General features: G+C 43.4%; 1 protein-coding gene across 3 annotated transcripts in view; it reads left to right on the plus strand.

Moving 5' to 3' along the window:
* LOC117261207 (protocadherin-1-like) overlaps positions 1-3,868 on the plus strand; it is a 288,574-nt gene extending 284,706 nt beyond the window's left edge. For 2 of the 3 annotated variants that reach the window (XM_078169588.1, XM_078169589.1), the window contains one exon: positions 3,025-3,868. In XM_078169588.1, coding sequence (XP_078025714.1) covers positions 3,025-3,449 — 425 coding nt within the window. In that variant the 3' untranslated portion in view covers positions 3,450-3,868. The remainder of the gene's footprint in view (positions 1-3,024) is intronic. The other variant, XM_078169591.1, reaches the window with a different exon arrangement.
* The last annotated feature ends 17,647 nt before the right edge of the window (positions 3,869-21,515 follow it).

Here is a 21,515-nt window from a genome sequence, read left to right on the forward strand (position 1 = left end):
CTGACACGACGTTCAGAGGCAAAGCACTTATTAAACAGCCGCTCTGAACTCAGCAGCCACTCGCACATGACTTAACATTTTTGCAAGCACCTTGCTTTTGCATGGGAAGTGCTTAAAAACTAAAATCCACAGCAGCGGCGGGCGTGAGAATGTGGGGAGGGGAGCGCGGCTGCTACTCAGCACTCCCCGGGATTAGACTGTACACATCAACCCGCAAACAGACAGAAAAGCCGACTGTAGCTCCTTTTGCAAAAAAAAAAAAAAAAAAAAGGGAGGCAATGAATTTAAATTATGCATGAAGCACAGGGCATTTTGGGAAATAAGCGCCATTCCCCGGGAGGACTGGCACCCCCTCCGCCCCCCACAAGCCTCCAGCCTCCAGTATCAAAGAATGATCTAATGTCACGCACAGAAGAAAGGTTACTTTCTGCATACGCATTGATATTTCTGCTTCCATCTCTGACCTTTTTCCATTCTAAGCTGTGATTCTTTAAATGCGAACTCAGCCCTGCGTCTGCCTGTCTGTCAGTTCCTGTCTGTCCATCCATCCGTCTGTCTGTCTGTCTGTCTCAGAGGATTAAAGCTAGATTAATACAAAACCAACATGAGAGAGAAATCACAACCTTAATGTTCACAACATGAATCTGCGAAGCATCTCCTGTCTGTCGTCTTTCATCGTGTCGTTTCTCGCAGGTAAAGACAGAAAAAAGCATCAACAGTGTTGTTATTTTTGCCTTAATTGGCTGTTTGTGCAACATAATTAACGTTTTAACGAATTCGAGCGTGTATTTTTTTCCTCCTTTAAATCAGCTGATCCGGTTTCACGCTCAGCGCCCGCCGTTTGAAATGTGGCTTCCGTCTTTCAGCAACGAATTAAGCAACGTTCCTGGCACTTTGTGAACTATTAGTGACTTTAAAAATACACACTGAGCTTTAATTAATTTCCTTCAAATGGAGAGCTGTGTGTGTGTGGATAAAGGGATAAAGACAGTTTTAATCAGCAGCTCGTGCTCCTGCCAGCCAGCCTGTACCTACGCAGCTGAACTGTGACACCGCACAGGTTTCAGGTTTGTTGGTTTTTAGGGCACAGAAGCAACATTTACACAGAGAAATACAAATGTTTGTGACTGGAAAGCTTCATCTGTCTTCTGTCAAATACAGTTGCATTTACTGTCAACTTTAACTTTATTATCTCAGAGGAAATTGTTGTGCAGCCAGGCACTAAACAAAATCACAAGCATCCATTCACACGACAACACAAACACAACAAATATCAATAAAAGAGACACAACAGGGGGAAAAAGTGGAGTCACTGAAATGCAAACACACAAGAAACTAAGGTTCATCAAAAATATAAAAATAAGGTAACATACAGAAAACTGTGAGGTAGTTCAGCTCATTCTGTGTATGATAATAATAATAATAATAATAAATAGTTGTAATGGTAATTTTATTCATATAGCACTTTGTAAAAGGTTTCACATTTAGGTGAGATATGCACATAAATATTCAAATGCATGTGTTAACACATATGCACACATATATACATACACATGAGCACAATACATAGACAAGAGTTACATGACCAAAATAAACTAATGGCAGACAGAGTGAATTAATAAAAAAGGCCAACCTACAGAAATCAGTTTTCAGCAGCTGCCTAATGAAAAACACAGATTTTGCACATTTGAGAGAAACAAAGAGAAAGCTTGGTCACCTCTGGATTTAAAGTAGGAACAGTGAACAGATAGACCTGGTCAGATGATCGAAGTAGACAATAGTTACGGATCACTGTACATTTATTATGTTGATCTGTTCTGTACGACATCTATTGCACATCTGTCTGTCTTCCTGAGGTTTCTGCCATTATTTCCCCGTTAAAGGTTTTTTTTGGGGGGAGTTTTTCCTGACCTGATATTGGACTTGGATACTGGATAAATAGAATTAAATAGTGTCATCACGATACAATATTATAGGCTATCGATTCTTTAGACAATTATTTAGACAATTTTCTCCAAAATCGAAAATATTTCCAACTTCGCCAATTAGTAAATAAAAAAAGTAAATATCATTATCCTGCCTGGTGCTGTTTTGCGGTGACAGAATTTCAAACTAGAAGCGTATCATAAAGATGACGAGATGCATCGATGTTTTCACTTTGCATCGATGATATTGGATTGTTGAATCAATCCATCAGTCTAAATTTATTGAAATAGGAGCTCAAAATATCTGCTTCATATGCAGGGACCAGGTCGTGCATGGCCTTGTGAGTAATTATTAAAATTTGAAAGATAAATTCTGCTTTTAAAAGAAGCCAATGAATGGAGGTGGTGATGTGGGACTGATGAGTAGTCTTTGTCAGGAACCCAGCCACTGCATTTTGTACCATCTGAAGTCAAGCTATAGAGGACTGTGTAATGCAAGTGAAATGGGAGTTGCAATACTCAAAATGCTGGTCAAACAAGATACCAAGATTCTCTTGAAATTGCCAGCTAGGGAGCCAGTGGCTGACCTCCTTAGTAAAGCAATCAGGGCTGATCGTAAGAACTTCAGTTTTGTAAGAAATAAGAGAAAGGAAATACTGAGATGTCCAAGTTGTAACGGAAGCACTGTGTTGATGAAGGATGATAAGGTTATTTAGATTATTAGGTTTAACCAAGATATAAAGCTGTGTATCATCAGTATAGCAACCGCAGGAGGTCCCACTAGAGGACTTAAGCAGATTGCCCAGCATATATAATGAAAACAAAAAGGTCCCAGGATAGACCCCTGTGGGACTCCACATAAGAGAGGAGCGGAAGACAACGCACAATTGTTCACGTAAACCTTGAAATGTCTGTCAGACAAGTATATGGAAAACCATTTAAGTGCAGTTACCAGAGACACCAACCAGATTCTGAGAGCAGAGGATGTTGTCACTCCCCGAGAGCACTCTGCACCTCAGCTTCATCTCCATGCTTCACTATTTTATACTCTGCTCCCGTTTCAGCGTTACTCATCCTTTCTTTGTCTTTCTCGTTTCAGACCTCAGGCCTCTTCCCGACGTGGCAATGACCGGTAACTGCACTCGTGAGTGCACTGAGTTTGGCCACTCCGACTCCTGCTGGATGCCTGGCGAGCCTTCCCCTACCCGCAAGGTGTCCAAGAACGCCCCCAAGCTCTCCACCTTCGTGCCTTACCAGGAGATGGACGGGCAGGAGCAGCTGATGGCCAACGGCAGCCCCAAGCCCCTGACAGAGGAGCGCGGGACGGGTGGTGGCGGCGGTGGCAGTGGCTCCAAAGTGGCCAACATGCGGTTCATGACTCCCTACAGCAGTGCCTACCCCGGGGGCGGAGACTCGTCCGGTAAAGACTGTGGGTTGGAGGAGATCCCGCTGAGCCAGGCAGTGGAGTATCACTCGGCCACTACTCCGACTGGCCAGACCTCCAAGAGGGAGATCTACCTGTGAGGGCGCAGCTCTCCACCTTAAACCTCCTCATCGCCCCTCATCATCCCCCTGTCGCTGCTCGCCGCCACCCGCCCCACCCCCTCACTGCCGACCCCTGTGCCTATTACTCGCTGTGCCGCAGCACCGACTTCCCTTCTTCCTTTTTATAACTGCATCCACCTTACAAGGCTTTAGACCCCGCCCACCTCGCCCACTGCCACCGCCACCACCCTCCTCTAGAAACCAATCAAATGTAAAATAGAATTAATTAAAATCAACTGAAGAAAACACGCGGCGGCCGCTGCTGCGGAAGGAATGTAAACTACACCACATCGTTGTGATAATTTAATGGGAAACTATTTAGCTACTCACGTATTTGAGTTGGATTTTTGTGCGTTGCTTTAGGCTATGTTGCTGTGTTGGAACAGAAAAAGAAAAAACACCTTCGGGGGGAGAAGGAAAAGAACTCTTTGTAAATCCTACTTAAGTATACTGTGTAATGCTATCTATCCTGAATATTTTTTGGAATTGTTTGATTTCGTTTTTCATTTTTCTCTGTCAACTCCGGGAAATACATTTTTGAGCCGAGTTGCATCAAATCAACCGGGCTCGTTTTTATCAGGAACAGCTCGCCGTCAACGTAAGACGTTCACAGAAACGCAGCTGTTTTCCAACCTCCGGAGTTGTTGTGGAGAACTTTTCCAGGTCTGTTTATTTTTTGCCGTGAAGAGGTCTTTTTTCAGTGTACAGAGCTGTAAATATGACAAACAGTGACAGAGGAAACTGCAGTGGCTGTGAGTGTGGACCCGTGGCTGTCGTGCTGTCTGCAGATCTTCTTGTAACATCAGATCGATGGACTGAAATATTTCGCATGTACAGAGAAACGACGCTGCGGCGTCCGACGTCACGCTGCAGGAACCTGGACTCTTGAGCATCACCGACGGTGCCGAGTTACAAACACAAGACTTTTTTTTTTTTTTTTCTCTCCTGTACAACACACTTCTTCAATTTGGGTTCACGAGGGAGACAAAATCATTCGAGGTGCAACGAAACCAGTTTATTAAGAACTGAGAGAAATCTGAGTTCTTCAGTGGATCAGCCAAAGGATTTAATTTATAATATCAATGCTCTTGTCAGTAGTATACCATAAAATCAAAAGTTAGATTTATTCTCACAAAAAAAGTCACATGAAAACAAATAGTTTAATGTCCTGCTAACTACATCTTCAGGCAGCAGTGTTCATTGTAGAGCCGAAACTTTAAAGTCTATCAATAAAAGAGCACCAACAGTTTTGATATTTTATCTATCAGAAGATAATTTTTTAATTGTCAAACGTTCTTTGGCTCCAGCTTCACCAATGTGAGAATTTGCCGTCCTTATTTGTTTTATATAATTGTAAATGGAATACATGTATTTGAGCCTTACAGGAAGTTAAAAGTTTATCCTGAATTTGTTGCTAGAGGAAAGTCAGATTGAAATCAAAGGGGTTCAACCTCTGAGGAGCAGGAATGCTGTTAGTAAATGCACGCTGATGCTTAGATTTTGATATTCAAGTTTAAGTAGAAGTATCAAAATATACCTGATAGTGGCGCTAAAAGAAGATCAAGATCTTTTTTATTTTTTATCTTCTGGGGAACATGAATATTTGTCATTAATTTCATCCATATGCCCCCCTTCATTCTGTTCATTGTTAGGGATCAAATCATAAGTCAAGTTTGGAAAATTTGTCCTAATGACGATGCAAGAGGAAAAGGTCGAGAGGTCACTGAAATCAAAGGGGTTCATGCTCAAAGTAGAAGAATCAAAATTTGCCTGATCATGTTGCATGCACAGAAATCAGATGTCAATTTTTTTTAGTAGCTTCATCCTCTGAGGAACGTGAATAATTACGATTAATTTCGTCCATATTCGCCACTTTGCTCTGCTCCTTGCTATGGATCAAATCATAAGTCAGATTTGAAAAATTCGTCCTGATGGTGGTGCTAGAGGAAAGACCAGGGAGGTTTCATCCTCTGGGGAGCATGAAGGTCACAGTCAGTGTGATATCAGCCCGGGTGGTAGTTGATCTGATATTCTACTTAGGTGCTGGACAGAGGGCTCAGTTTTTATTGTTGCTAAGGCAATGACAGTGCAGGGACACTAAGGTACACAAGACCTGCAAACACTGACCAATGAGAGCAAAGTGAGCTTTTCCAAGAGGGCGGGGCTTAAATAGACAGATGCTACAACTCAGACAAAGGGTGAATCCAGGTGTTCCAGCAGACAGGATAAGGAAAATGGTGTTTTTACACTTAAACACATTACAATATGTTTTAGTAGAAACCCAGAACACACATCTGAACCTGAAAACGAGCCTCATACGTCCCTTTTTGTGCCTGATATGTGTTGTTGATGCAGCTGCTGACAGTCCTGCAGATATCCGCTCACCTCTGCACGTCACAGCTGAGTTGGCTGAGTGTGTTGTTTGTGGTTTCCCCGCTGTGTGTTGGAGCTCTCTGGTCAGTGTCGCCCCTCGTTACTTCCCACCTCTTTACCTCCTCAGTGTGAGGCTGAGCCGTTTGGCGTTTAGCAGAAGTATTTATTAAACCTGTTAGCTCTGTGCGGCGGGGGAGGTGGGCGCCGCTTCCCGCGGTGCTGCAGTCTCACACAAACCCAGGATTAATGACACCTGTACATGCTTCAGTCCACTAACACCCCCAACCCTCCCTCCGTTCACACGGCACAGCAGAGAAACCCTAATTACAACCCGAGGCTCTGCACATTACCGGCGATAATTTGCGCCAGTAAAAAGCGAGCTGGTTTGGAAGTTCATTCATTCTGAGTGTCGTGTTAATGGCTGCTGAGGGTAATGTGAGATTTCACCTGTAGTGATGCACACCAGCTGAGACTGGATGGATGAAAGTAGAGGCACAGTGAGAGAGAACGCTACAAAAAGTCTCCCTAACAGGTCATTTAGTCTCCAACTGAGGCCTGAAGTCTTAAACAAAGGAGAAATCAGCCGGCGGAGGGAGATTAGTTCACCTGTTTCCAAGTCAGGAGTCACCTGAGTAAAGGACTGAGCGACAAAGAATCTGGCATCTGTCTCAACCTCAGGCTCTGGACCCCAAGTTGATTCAAAAACTTGGCAGAAATCTTAACTCAGTTGCAAAAGTGGATCACTAAAACATAGCCCCATCTGCAGAAAGACTTTCACATCTATGAAGGTGAAGTTTGTGTGCAGACAGCCTCTTGTTTTCCATCGTGTGCAGCCGTCCTGCATTTTTGAAAACCTACACCCACCCATACACGTACCAATTACCCGTCATTATGTCTAAGTCAAACCCGCACCCGCCTGCACTCATTAATAAAAGTCCCGCAGTCGGACCTGCACCCGTGATCAAACCCCCCAGACTCCAGTCCCTCACATTGAGCTGGTTCTCCGTTCTTGAACTGGACGTCTCTTTGACTGGATGGTGAACACATCCAATCACTGCCAGGTTAGGAAACATGTTAGCATGCTCCTTCCACCACCATCAAACCTCCAAAGGATCCGAACTCCATGTAGGCTGCCACCTCATCCTCGGGCTGCAAAGTTTCATGGCTGGAGTCCTCCACGTCGGTGACCAATGTGACCATGGGGTCAAAGGTTACACTTGTGTCACTGACTTTCAAAATAAAAGGAACTGCAGCTTGATAATAGTGATTTAGATGTTAGAATGTTACACATACACTGCACATCTTTTTACTTGGTAAAAATAGAAAGTATATTTTCTCACCTGCTGTTCGCCCACGTGAAGTTCATTTTTACCCGTACCTGCTATTGGTTGTTGGCAGTCGTCATGTCATTGAACTTCTGTATTTGCATGAGCCAACACTAAAAACTTATGATAATGTTAAACATGATTGATTTTATCAGAACATCAAGATGAGACAAAGACTGAAGCTCAGACTGGGCTTTAATGACCCTTTAACACCAAACCATCGAGATCACAGGAGCAAAACTCTCCTGATTTCATTCTCACATTGGAAATTTGTCTGTGACGGTGAAATCGTTTGAAAAGTCGTTTGATGTCAGGTGTTTAGATTCTTTGAATATTAATGAACAGAGATAAGATGGGAGTTTCCAGGATCGCCTTGATGTTAAATGTTTTAAATCAAACTACAAATCATGCTGACCTCTTCCTGGAGAAGTGCTGTGTCAGTGTGTCTCATTTCTAGAAACTTCCTGAAACACGGAGCGCTGCTGTGGGAACACGTGGGATTATCTCACCCTGGTTGGCAGAGAAGTCTCGACGGCTGAATATGAGACTAAATGACTTGTCATTTGTTTTTCTGCAGCGTGTGTGATGTGAACATCCACCCTCCAGAATCACAGAGGGAACATCAAAGTGACGCCGCCGGGCTGCGGCGTCTTCAAAGTCTAAACAGGCAGCAAAATGGGGCCACCGCGGGGTCGCCGAGGGGTCGCACTATCTGGTTTTATTAGGCAAACAATCGCCTTCGCCGAGCGAATCGGATCGCTCCACTCTACTGCTCTCTTTGTTTTCCTGATGTGGTGCTCACCCTTTTCAGCTCTGCTGCTTAATTGGTTTTTATTGTACATACATTTGTTTTTGATGTGTGGGAGCTCGGTGCGTGGGGGGTGTGCGGATGTTAACGCCATTCAAAACACGATTCTCGCGGTCTCTGAAGGTGATATGATTTATTGTCGACATATCTGCCTGTTCAGGAGCAACACACACACTCACACAGTCCCAGTATTCCCCAGCACATAAATCAACCATCATTCAACCAACGTTCAACCCTCCCAGTGACAGAGATTTAGAGTTCGCAGGCGCCGCCGCGGTCCCTCGCGCTCCCCGTCTTCCTCTGGTGATTTAACGCCGGCGCTCAGAGCTCTGATTGATTATTTACAGGCCCAACATGTAGGTCCACATCCACTCTCCTCCTTCCTTTTCCCATCGCCACACTTCTCAGTTTCACCGTAAACAAGTCATTTTTTTCTTCTCCGTGATGCCTGCCGCCGCCGCCACCCGGCCGGCCGCTGGACTCCCAGGTGGCCGCTGTGTTATGCTGTCTCAGCTAAAGATAGAGGAGAGAAGCTGAGTGATGTAGCGTCAGTTTAACCTCGACGCTTTGGCACCAATTAACCTCAGGAAAAGAAAAGAAACCTCCGGTGACCTCTAATGACCTTTGGTGACCTCAGGCGATCCTGTTGGCTTTAAAAACTGAGACCAAGAGGGCAACACAAGTCTGTGTGTGTGTGTGTGTGTGTGTGTGTGTGTGTGTGTGTCTGCGGTCACTTTGAGATTATTTTGCTTATCACAGGTACATTATGAAATGCTGTTTTCCATTTAAAGACTTTTTGGTCTTTAAGCCAAAAATAATACAAAAATAGTGAATAAAATAAACAATGTGGCCAGAAGTATGTGGACACTCAGCCACTGCAGCCATATGTGACAGCTGAACATTAACGTCTGCTCTGACAGCGTTCACTCTCCTGGTCTCAGACTGATGTTTAAGCTGCTGCAGAGATTTGCTCCCATTCAGACACCAGAGTGTCAGAGAGGTCAAACACTGCTGCTGGTGATCAGACCAGACCAGTCGAGTACTTTCACACCAAACTGGGAGAAAACCTTTCTGTTGAGCTGACTTTGTGCATGAGGATGCTGTCATGTTGAGAAAGTAAGGACACAAACTGTTGACAAGAAGCTGGAAGAACAATGTGGTCTTAAATATTATTGTTTGCTGCAGACTTCCCTTCGTTCACTAGCAGGGTTGTCCACATACTTTTGGCCATGTTGTGTGTTTACACAGCACCTCTCGGATGTTTCAGTGCAACACATTTTGCTTTACACATAAAAGTAGAGAGAATTACAGGACAATAAAACATTAAAGTCAGGGACCATTTGACACTTAAGGCTTAATTTCTTCTTAGCTGAGGGACTTACACGGTTGCACAGAATCCCTTTAAAGGTTTCCTTAGTTAAAGGGATAGCGCACCCAAAAATTGAAATTCAGCCATTATCTACTCACTCATATGCCAAGGGAGGCTCAGGTGAAGTTTTAGAGTCCTCACAACACTTACGGAGATCCGAAGGGGGAGTGGGTAGCAGCACAACTCCACCTAATGGAGGCTGACGGCGCCCCAGATTCAAACGTCCAAAAACACATAATTGAAACCACAAAATATCTCCATACTGCTCGTCCGTAGTGATCCAAGTGTCCTGAAGCCCCGACATAAAAAGTTGTTTGGAAAAACCTCATTTGAACTCTGTTTTTAGCCTCATTGTAGCCTGTAGCTCTGACTGCCTCTCTGGGCACTGCAATCATGTGTGTGTGCACCAGTGAATGTGAATGTACACTAGTAGAGTGCATAATACACACAGTATACAGTATGTGTATATGTGTGTACATATATGTGATGGTCCAAAGCGTTTTGGTATTGAGGCTTCCTGTCAGACTACAAACACTCGCTGCTCCCTGGAGGAACACCTGAACCCCCAGCACACCTCCACCTCCTCCAATCCCACAATCCTCCCCACCACCACCACGTACCCATCAACCCCCAGGAGAGCTGCTGTCACACACACTGACAGCCTCTGTGTGTGTGTGTGTGTGTGTGTGTGTTCAGCAGGTGTCTGTGCATGCCTCACATTCACTTTCAAATCCACTTCAGTGACAGAAAAAAACATACTGTATATCTGTGTTTCAGAAATCGTCAAGTATTGAAACGGTTACGTAGAAATATTCCAGAGAGGAAACAGATCGCTTCCGACAGCTGCTCCTCCTCCTCTCAGTCAGTTGTTGGTAGATTTCTGAGGCTGCGTAAAGCTCTTCATGTTTCTGATTTACTATCTTTCAGATATATTGAAGGGAACAGACACTGATCAGATATTCAGTATTTATCAGGACTCAGAGGAAAAAGCAGCTCTGATCTGTCTGCACATGAATCTCTAACAAACTGCAGCTAGTTTACCTCCAAAAAACCAGTGTGGATTTCTGAACACACACTGGTTCACAATTAAAACACAGCCTTTAATTTAAAATGTATTTCCTAATTTTAAAAATAGTTTTGGCTCTAAAACAAGTTGGTTTACCTTTGATTTATTTCTGACATGAAGTGCATCAGTTCACTCTAAAACATCTTTTTTAAAATGGTTTGTTTTTATACAGACGTCTTGGTTTACTACTGACGGGCATTATCTCTGTATGAAATCCACTGCTGTACCTTCAGAGAAATGTTTCCTTTAACTCACAGACTGTGTCTCAAAGTGTTCAAACATGTAAAGATTCTTAAAGCTGCGCTGATCAATATTTTTCAAAACTATGATGAAAGGACTCGCTCACAGTGAGAAACCCACTGGCGGTTTTCTCCGTCTCTGCAGCTCTGTGGAGCGTTTGAGCCTCTTTTAGCTCCTAGTTTTGGGCACATTTCCTGCCCGGTTTGAGCTCAGCTGTTGTCGTCAAACGAGCTCAGATAAACCCTCTGTGCTCGACCCGCTGTCGATGTTCTCAGGAGTGGCGGAGGCCAAACAGAGCTAAAACAGAGAGATTACAGAACTTATATACATCAGGTGACACAAACACTGATGGTGATGACAATGTGTGCTCTGTTGCTAACCTGTTTGACATCATAACTTTATTAGGTAATACGTCGGATGGTGCATTTACAAGTTGCTCTGCTGCCCCCAAGTGGCCAAAAATACTAATTAGTGCAGCTTTAAGAGAAAATGATCAGCCGAGTTTTTCTTTTTTACCCTGGTTCGTACATTTATTCAGAAAAACAATATTTTCCAAGTGATATCCAACCCAGTCTCACTCCAGAGTCATCGAAATCTGGTGCTTGGTCTGTAACTCCGGGCGTCAGACACTGACAAAACCGTCCTTTCATGTCAGCAACAACCATCCACTTTCACCCGGGAGGCCGGTGCTCACTTCCTGTGAGACTGTAAAGCCAAACCCTGTTCTTTTTTTTTCCTAAACCCAACCACGTGTGTGTGTTTCAACATCACTTCGCTGTGTTCTACTGACGTAGTGCTTTTATTTTGAAAGAGACTGTATGCAAACTGTACATTTCCTGTGAAAACAGAAGTGTATTTTGAAAACAGACAACGTATGTAACAGGCTGAAGTTGACACGGCGTCCCAGAACGTCAACAACCAACACACCCAGGGTACCTTGGACGTCATATGTGGACGTGGAAAGTCCATGACCAAACGTGGACATGTGACGAGGTCACAGTGAGGATGAGTTGTGATATCTCATGGAACAAACATACTTTTCATGACAACACCAAACTGATAAGTCACAGTTTTTATCAGTGAAGGTTTGGATGAGTTAGTAAAGTTCGGACCACTGACGTGAATGTAAGAAAATAATTCCCTACTCATTGAGTCACACAGGAAGTCCTCCTCACAGTCACAACATATTAGTATAGATGTTTTATAATAATTAGTCACTATATTGTGATGAGTAACTCATAATCCAACAGTGGTAACGAAGGGTCCAAAGCAGCCTTGCCCAGTTTGAGACGCAGCCTGTATCTGGTTCTTTGTTGCTCTCCTTGGCTCCAGTCGTGAACCTCTCTTTCTGAATCATATCGTTGTAGCTGTGAGTTCAGCCGTGCGGTGGATTCTGCTCCTAAAGACAGTAAAACATGAATGTTTTTGGTTTCTCAGTCTGTGCAGTTTAATGAAAGCTTCACTTTGTTCAGACACACAACAGGAATTATTTTCTCTTCAGTGTTTTCCCCTCGACTTTTCTCCTCAGTCGGACTCTGTCAGTGACATTATGACTCAGTGAAATCATCGTTTCTCTCTTCCTTCTGTCCACTAATATTTAGTCTGGAACAAGTTTGTGCCTCTCGCGGAAATCACTGGTTTTATGTCTGGGACTTTTGTATCGATGGTTTTGTTCAAGTCGCAGAAAAAGTTCACAGCTTTTGTCAAAATAATGTGAAACAGCTCGACAGTGGTCACCACATCAAACTCTCTTTAAGACATTTTACATGCCGCTGCAAAGATTGAGCCTCGTCTTCTTCCTTCTGGAGACAACTCAAAAATCCAACTTTATTTTAAAATGATTTAACAGCTTCAAACAGATGCAGGCGCTTCAGTTGGTTTTCTGCATCAGACTGCTGCAGGAGTGACGCTAAAAAAACTGCATTTAATTTAGTGCAAATGGTTCAGGAGGCAACTTGTAACGCTTTGTCATAAACTTTCAAGTCCAACAGATTTGCCGCTGACAATGCCTCATATTTGTAACAAAAATTCTACGTTGCAACTGTTTTCAAAAAGGTGAAAATTCCAACCCAAGTTGCCAGAATTAATTTTGGTATGTATGTTTCTGCAAACCACAAATGTGTTAGATTTGTACATTATTATTGAGCGAATACGTTAAAACTACGTGACAGTAACACTGTGGTTAAGGTGTGGTTAAGTTAACCCACAGAATCCACCTGGTTACGGTCAAAACATTCTCACTTCCAGCTCTGCCTCCCCTCTCACCTGCCCCATGAAGACTTTCTCACTCTTTACACTACTCTTGTTGCTCGGAGCATCCAAAAATGCCTTGTGATGTGTGTCTCATACTGCAGCTACAGGGTGCCTGTGTGCCTCGGTGTCTGGGGGTCACTAACCAAGGGTTGGTATTTGATGAGTTGGGAGTAAGAGCAGGTTATTATGGTTCAGAGAGATCATGTCTTGGCTTAAAGCCGCTACAAGGAACTTTTAACTGGATATGCAAAAGTCTCTGGTTTCTGCTGATGTCTGTGCGTGACCTACAACAGCAAATGAGACCATCGGTGTGAAGATAAGCTATTTCTATATAGTGTATATCCATACCTTTAGGAAACTGTGTCCAGGTCCGCCCCAGGTCGCTTCCAGGACGAAACGATTTACGGCACTCAGACGGCACACGTCATCTTACCTAGCTGCTTACATTTATAGTGACTCTTATAAATAGTCGCTATTCCTCCTCCTCGACCCGACGTCCGCGGGGAGTTAAAATAGCAGCAATCATCGGGTAAAAGTTCTGTGAAAGCACTGGACTCACCAACAGTCAGCCACGTCTCAGTCACACAGAGAAAACCCAATCCTCGGGAAGTCAGGAAATAAATGTTTTGTTCGCTAGCGATCTAGCATTTACCAGCCCAATCCTGGCAGGAGCCGGCGGGTCCACGGCGTTAGCTTCTCTGGGGAGCCACACACAGAGGCCGCAGGTTGCGCAGATTCATCCCACACCAGTGGGGACGAGGAGAGCAGGGACCACGGGGCTGGAACACCTCATCCGGGCCGACGACAGGTACCAGCCAGGCGTCGACAGGGTCCAGTGAGTGCCGAGAAATAAAGAGGCGAGGCACCGCTCCATACTCAGTCCAAGAAGCCATGGAAGTGCTCGCCAAACAGGCCTTCAGCCTTACCAGCCGACCGCTGCGTTTACCCCGGCCACAGGGTTGCCAAAATCAACTCAAAATGAAAGTTCCTTGTAGGGGCTTTAAAATACCCATGTTTGGGGGCATAATCCTGGCAGAAAACACAAGGATGTGTCACAAAAATACAACCGCTTTTTGTTACACAGTCCCAGCTTTCCATTGTATAATTCTTGCTGGAAAAAACAGCGACGACTCACTAAAAAAGAACCCGTTTTTGTGGAACAATCCCTGCTGGAAAGACAGCTATGACTCACTAAAAATAAAATGGTTGTCATTGCATAATCCATCTGGACAAACAGCCACAGCTAAATAAAAAACAATCACTTTTGTCGTTTGTTGCACTCTAACAGTGGCTTTGCAGCTTGGCAGCTGTACTACGTGTACTATGTTCTATGTCACTTTAGAAACATTGATATGATATGTACGAAACGTACAGATGTATTCGTGGTTTGCAGAAACATACAATGCCAACATTTTCTTCTGGTGACTAGGCTGATAAAATCTCTTTATCCGTTCTGCAGCAACTAAAATCGCTGCGATGGCTGTGACGTTTTAAAGAGGAATGAATATTGGTCTTCCACAAAGTTTGGGGACTGAAAGGAGGAAAAATAAAGAAAAGGAAGGGTGAAGCTTAAATGTGTTGTCTCTGAGCCCAAGCTGAGATAACCCTGATGACATCACCATGACATCATCAGGGTTATTTTCTCAGACTTGACACAGCTCTTCCTGAACCACAACAGACATTATACAGTTATTGTGACAGGCGGAGGCGCTCCCTGTGACTACTTAATGGACTCTGACAGTAAAATCGAGTGAAGTGCCCCTTTTAATAAAACATGAGGCTCCACACACCTCCACTGCTCTGACAGCGTGTCACCTCCATCTGACTGATTTATATTTTTGAGGTGGGAAACACACAGAGAGTCATTCTGGGGCTAAAATTTCCACTTTTCGATCATGTGTCCCAAACACCTGCTGCATGTGTTTGTGGTTTGGTCTTTAATCAGTACAAAAGTCTAAAGTTTAAACCCAGTGAAAAGACGAGAGCAGCAGAAACTTGTTCTACATGAAATCATGTGATAAAGTTCGGAGTGGTTTGCTGTTTTTTGGTTGTGTATTATACTGAGGCCGGAGCCTCTGAGAACGAGGCTTCAGCTGAGCATGAAACAAGCCAACTTTATAAATATTAATACATTTTTGTTGTTGTCGCAGTTGTTTTATCAATGTTATGGAATCAACACTGCTATAGACATATTGTATGAATATAAATGGTCGTTGCTGTTTTTACCAGACGCGGCGGTGTAAATGATGTTTTCTGAGCGGGCAGACTGGACTCTGTGTTTTCTGTTTCTTTACTCCATCGTGAAAAGCTGAACACAAACCCAACAGTCAAACAGTGACCTTTGTTTTGTTTTACACCAAACCCCAAACAGGAAGTCAGGCCTCTCAGACTGGAAACTATAGAAGCTGAGAGCGGCCGTGGATGCTAACGGTCATAACTTATTTCAGAGAAAAGATGATGGTTTGATTTCTCAGGATATGAGACAGTTAGCCTTAAAAACAATGAGAGCAGCACATGAAGTTAAACCTCATGAAAAGAAGATAAACGAAGACTTATGATGTGTTAACTCATTTTTACAGGCATTGATTTCCTTTTTTGTTTTTGAGATAACCAAGAAAAAAAATAAAGACATAAAATAACTACGTCATAATCATGTGAAAAAGAAAAAGAGCGAGACCTTTACATAAAGAAATCATTAATAATCTTTTTAATTGAAAACAAATGTTATGTGAAGTGAGTAAATATATTATTACAAAACTTTTGAGATAATGGTTTGAAATATGAGCTCCACAAAAACAGTTTTATTTATTCATTTTTTGTTCTCTTTTTTTGTTTGTTTTGTTTTGGAGCTCCAAAGGTACCAAACACTGATATTTTAAAAACTTTAATTATCTTTTGTGCACCAAAAAGGACTCCATGAAATCTATCTAAAAAAGGTAACCAATTTGAAATCTTTTAAAGTGAAGTGTGTCAGATTTTGGGGGATTTGGTGGCTGCTAGCAGTAAATTGCTGATTGCAACCAGCTGAAACTTCTCCTGGTTAGAATTCCCTCAGCGATGGTTGTTCAGGAGGTTTTTACCGGGAGATGAATTATCCACAGAGGTCTCTTCCTCTTGAGCTCGTACAGACCTGGTGAGTAAAACCACTAGAAACACCAAATAAAGCAGTTTTACGTTACGAATCCATCTAATTTCAATGTAGTTTGGTGTTTGGCCGTGTGCTCACATTTTTACTCTGATAACATAAGATCCAGATGTTCAGGAGGTTTTAACCAGACGTCGAATTATCTAAAGAGGACCCTGCTCTCCAAAACAAACAGATCTGGTGACTTAAATCCCAAGAAACACCAAATAAAGAGGTTTCACGTGGCATGTCGGAGGTGGCCTGCTAGCTTAGCACCTGCTTATCTGTGCTCACCTTTTTCCTCTGTTAACTTAAGATTCAGGACATTATAATTGGAAGCCAAATTATCCACAGAGGTTTCTCTCTCTGAAAAATATACTAACATGGAGATCTCCACAGACGAGGACCTGCTCCCTATGTAGATATAAATGTCTCATTCTAATGTAACAAAAACACAACGATTCTTATTTTCAGGTGACAAAAAACATTATTATATTTCTGCCAGTTTATCCCCCTAAGTCTTACACACTGGAGCTTTAAATCATTTTGAGCAATGAGAGAAAATGATCTCAGAACAACAGTTATGAAACAAAAATATCAGTACAACAAATTAAACGTCAGCCTGTAAAAGTAAAATAGAAGACAGTCATCATCACAAAAGAAAAGCTTAGCGGAGATGATTAATTAATTCAGTCATTATCTTGGATTACGGACGGTGTTCAAAGGTTTGGACACACGAACACTTTGATTTCAGTTTGATAATTCGTTTGTGATTGTAAGAAAAAAGTTTATTATCTGGAGATAATTTTGCCGTGTCCTTGGAGATAACAGACCTAAAAAAAAAAAACCTAAAAAAACAAAACAAAACATGACCACGGCAGCACCTAGCTTCCGTACGTTCAGGATGGAGTGGGAAATTTTGTGTTTTTTTTTTTTTTTTAAGTAGAAGAAGAAACCAGAAGGACAGAGCTGCCGAATCACTTTTGTCTTTACAGAAAGTCCATGTTTGTAGCCTAATTGTTGGTTGGTTATATTTATATAGGAACAATGCTAGTGATGCCTTGTTTTTTGTACAGTTTTATGTACATGCAAGTGTAGGTTTTTAAAAAATGAAGAAGAAAAAATATATATATTCAAACAACGTGAAGGAAAATCTGACCCTTAACCTGTAGGATTATATTGTCTAAAGTACCGTAGGCTTTATTAAATGTAGGAGTGACGAGTCAGGCTCAGAGCGGAGGACGACAGCGTCTCTCCTCCAATCATCCACCGGCTTTACCGTTTTCCGTTCCGTTCTCTCATGTTCGTCCAGGCTGAGTCCGAAGACAAACTGTACATTTCTTTGGTTTCTTTGTTTCTTTGGTCCTTTTTGTTTTTCTTGGAGGAAGTTGGTGACGTGTTTGTTTGAGCCTCATCTGTTCTCTTTTGATCAGCATCCGCATGTTTGAATTTAAAAAAAAAAAAATGTGGTCTTTTATTTTTGCTGAGCAAATCAAAGAAATGATATCTTGTAATTACTCCTTCCTTATAGCTTTACAATAAAATACATTCAGTCAAAGGAAGATGATGGCTGTCTCGCTGTTTGTGTTGCAGGTGTGAGACGCTAACGAGACCACGTGGACAGTTGTCACAGTTTTCACAGTTTACAGTTCATGTAGCTCACCTGTTTGTGTCTTTAGCTGACGTCACCTTTTCCTGGAGATTTACAGGTGTTTGAGTGGGTCAAACATAAACTAAAATCAGCTCACTTGCTACTGATGGCCGACCAAGAGACAACCTCCGAGGCTGAAAAATGAAAGTGCCAAAAACTGCAGTTCCTCTAACATCCGCTAGAGGCTGTCAGTCCCCACAGACCTCCATGTTAAAATGTAGAAATAAACATGTTTACAGCCTGGTACAAAAAACACTTTTGGACTCTGTAGCTAAGGCCCAACATTACGCATTTTTGATGGTGTGGCTCCTTGATTGACAGGCTGTCTGTGAGTCAGATCCACCCCTCGCTTCTCCATAGCTCCACCCTCGATGGTCACTTCTGGCTCCAAAATCCAAGATGGCGACGGCCAAAATGCCGAACTCAAGGCTTTAAAACAGGAGTCCACTAACCACTGGGTGGCGTCACATTAGCTACATCCATTACTTTTACAGTCTATGCACTGGGTGGTGGCAGTTTGTAACGCTGCAAGCAACTATCGTAACATTAAGAGTGAGACAGTCCGTAAAAATTAGGACTTTTACCTGTGAGCCTGCTGCTTGTTTCCGTTGTGTATTTAGGGTGAACCAAGATTTTTTTTTTTCAAACCTAACTTTGTGCTTTTGTTGCCTAAACAAATTGTTTTACCTACTGTACGTTGTAAGACAATGTATTTTACGAGCACAAACTGTACATTTCCTGTAAAACCAGAAGTGTATTTTGAAAATACACAATTAACGTAACAAGTGTAAGTTGACACGCCGTCCCTGAACGTCCAAAACGGACACAGGAAGGTTAATTTTGCGACCCTTCAGTTTACTGCACTGTGCACCACCTGTTGGGACCTAGCTAGCATTAGTGGCGCCACACATCCAGTCTTTACCACTTGTTACACCATGCTGACCCAACAGCGTTGCTGTGGAAACATTGTGCTCACCCTCTGGTCTCCTCCCAGCTCACACCTGCACCTCAGCTTTGAGCTGTAAAACCCTTTTAGCATTTCTAGCTACTGTTAGCTCTGTTAGCACCATTAGCATTGTCAGCACAGCTAATGGTGCTAACACTGTCAACAATGCTTAAAGGGTTTTGTGGTTCAAAATGAAGCTGCTAACTCACTGGATGGAGACCAGAGGGAGGGCACAATGTTTGGCACAAATGCATTCTGTTACTGGAACGATATTAACAGCTGTAATCAGCAAATGAGCAGCGCACCTTGTTTACTTATTCAAGTAACACTGGCGGTCCCGGAGAGTGAGTGACCTGACATGGTGCGTTGGTAAATTCAGTCTGACGCTCTACACTAAAATGAGAGCCCTGTTGGTGGAAGAAACGCAGCGTTATATTTCTACATGAATGAACCAACGGTTAAGTTAATCACACATTCACTGCGCTCGGCGCTCTGCTGCTCCGTCTCCACAGACAGAGTGTCCAGAGTGCGCTCTGCCACTCTGAGAGTGCGCTGCTCTGGATAACCCAACGCTACATTCAGACAGCGCTCCCAATTTATCAACGCTCCAGTTTGTGTCAGAGTGCGCTCTGGCACTCCGAACGGACCACTCGTTTCCTCTTCCTCCATTGTCTAAAATAAGACAACAGAACTTGTTAGCTAGCGCTAGCTAATGTCTGTGGAGAACTGTTTTGCCTCCAGCTAAGCCCCGCCCACCAAAAACGTCACTGTTTACTAACAGTAAAAGAGTCTAAGGAGCGCAGGACTGAAAGGAAACACCTCTTTTTTTTCTTTACAATTTAGGGTGTCAGCCTCTAAAGGTAAAATGAACAGAAACTGATCTCTCTAGCTGTCAGTTAAACTTTAAATAAATAAAATCCACATACAGGTACATGTAGTGTAGTCTCGCTCACCAGACCTTTCTCAAGAAAAGAAAGGTCTGGCTGGGCCGACTCTCACTTTAAGATTGGAGGAAAAAAACGCCCCGGCTGCTTGTATTTCTTTCAACCAATCACAATCGTTCTGGGCGGTGCCACAGCAACGGTGCGCTTGCAAAAATATTGCCGGGGGGAAACAGGTTTTGGTGTAACACGCCCACAAAAATATCACCTACAGGACGCGAACCATGGCAGAAAAATGGCTACATCCCCGCAAGATCAAACACCGCAAAAGTTGTAAAGGACGTGTTGAAAACGGTTGAAAACTGCTACACAACCAGAGGTGGTAGGGCGGGACTTCAGCGGGTGGCTCGTTCCGCCCAATGAGAGGCTGATCTATGCAGCGAACTTCCGCCCACTCAGACTACATGTAGCTTGACCAATAACATTTATTTATGCAAAAAACAAAAGGAGAAAATGATGCAAGGTTTCCACCCAACAGTGATGACATACGAGCGCCTGAGGTCATTAAAACCCTCCCGAGGACTCGACCGCTGCGTCCTCACATGAGGAAGCAGCAGGTTTTTCACTTGATGTTTCCTGTGAACAGTTTTCATCGTCACAACTCCCCCCTTCCTCCTCCTCCTCCTCCTCCCAACTTCCACCCAAAATGTTTCCGGCTGCAGGCCCGGAGTGACTTACGGTCTTTTCAGCGCCGCTCTCCTGATGTTCCTAAGGAGCCGTAAACGCCTCGCCTCAGCTTCTCCGCCGTTATTGGATTCCACTTCAGGAAATTGACTCGTGAATCCTCAAGTTGCAGTGTGTCGTGCCCTAAAGCGAGACACCACCCAATCACATTTCAATAAAAACAAACCCTGCATGTGGCGGCTGCTGTGTATGAGGAATATCAAACGCACTCAGAGGAAGGCGCTTATGACACTGTGCTTATAGCGCTGTTGCATCGCATTACAGCAGTAAATTGAAATTCGGGGCAGAATGATTAAATTCATTGCCACACAATATTTCTGGGAACAACAAAAAGAAAATATTATCACAGCTTGTTTTGAAGAGGATGACACAGTTGCAGCAGGTTGCTTTTCTCTGCCTCCTTCTCCCCAAAGGTTTCATCACTTTACCCCATTTCTCCTCTTCGGCTTTTTTATTTAGGCTGTTTGTCTTCACGTTCTTCCTCTTCCTCTTCCTCTTCCCTTTCTTCACACTGTCTTTCATCTACAATCCTCCCTCCTTATGTCCTTCCTTCCTACCCTGATTTCTCCTTTCCTCGATTTGTTCTCTTCCTTGGCTCCTCGTCCTCTTCTTCTCTTACTGTCCAGCCCTTTACCTCTCTCTCCTTGTTTCCTCTCCTCTTCCCTTCCTTCACACTTTCTTTCATCTCAAATCCTTGTCCTTCCTTTCCACCCTGATTTCTCCTTTCCTCTCCTCGGTTTACTCTCTTCCTTGCCTCCTTGTCCTCTTCTTCTCTCTTCTTTCTCTATTTGTTATCCTCCTTGTCTCCTTCATTTCCTTGTCTCCTTCTGCCCTGCATCTTTTGTTCTTTTCTTCCTTTATTTAGACTCTATCTTCCTCATCTTCCAATCTTTGCTCCCTACCTTGTTTCCTCCTCTCCTTCCTCCTTACCTCTATTTGTTCTCCTCCTTTCTTCCTCCATCTCCTCTTCTCTCTCTGTCCTCTTTACTCCTTCCTTCCTGTCTCCTTTCCTCCTTCCTCATCCTCCAGTCTTTGCTTCCTCCCTTGTTTCCTACTTCTTTCCTTCATTGTATCAGCACTTCTTCCTTTGCTCACTGCATCCTTTTTGTATCCTGTCTCCTTTCCTTGATTTTCATCCTCCTTGCCTCCTCCTCTCTTCTTCTCCTTTGTCCTCTCTCTTTGCCCCTTTCTCCTTTTCTGTCTTTCCCTCCTCCTCTCCATCTCTTTTGTCATCTGACTTCCTCCATCATCAGTCCCATCTTCCT

The sequence above is a fragment of the Epinephelus lanceolatus genome, chromosome 7, assembly GCF_041903045.1.
Source record: "Epinephelus lanceolatus isolate andai-2023 chromosome 7, ASM4190304v1, whole genome shotgun sequence".
Lineage (NCBI taxonomy): Eukaryota > Metazoa > Chordata > Actinopteri > Perciformes > Serranidae > Epinephelus > Epinephelus lanceolatus.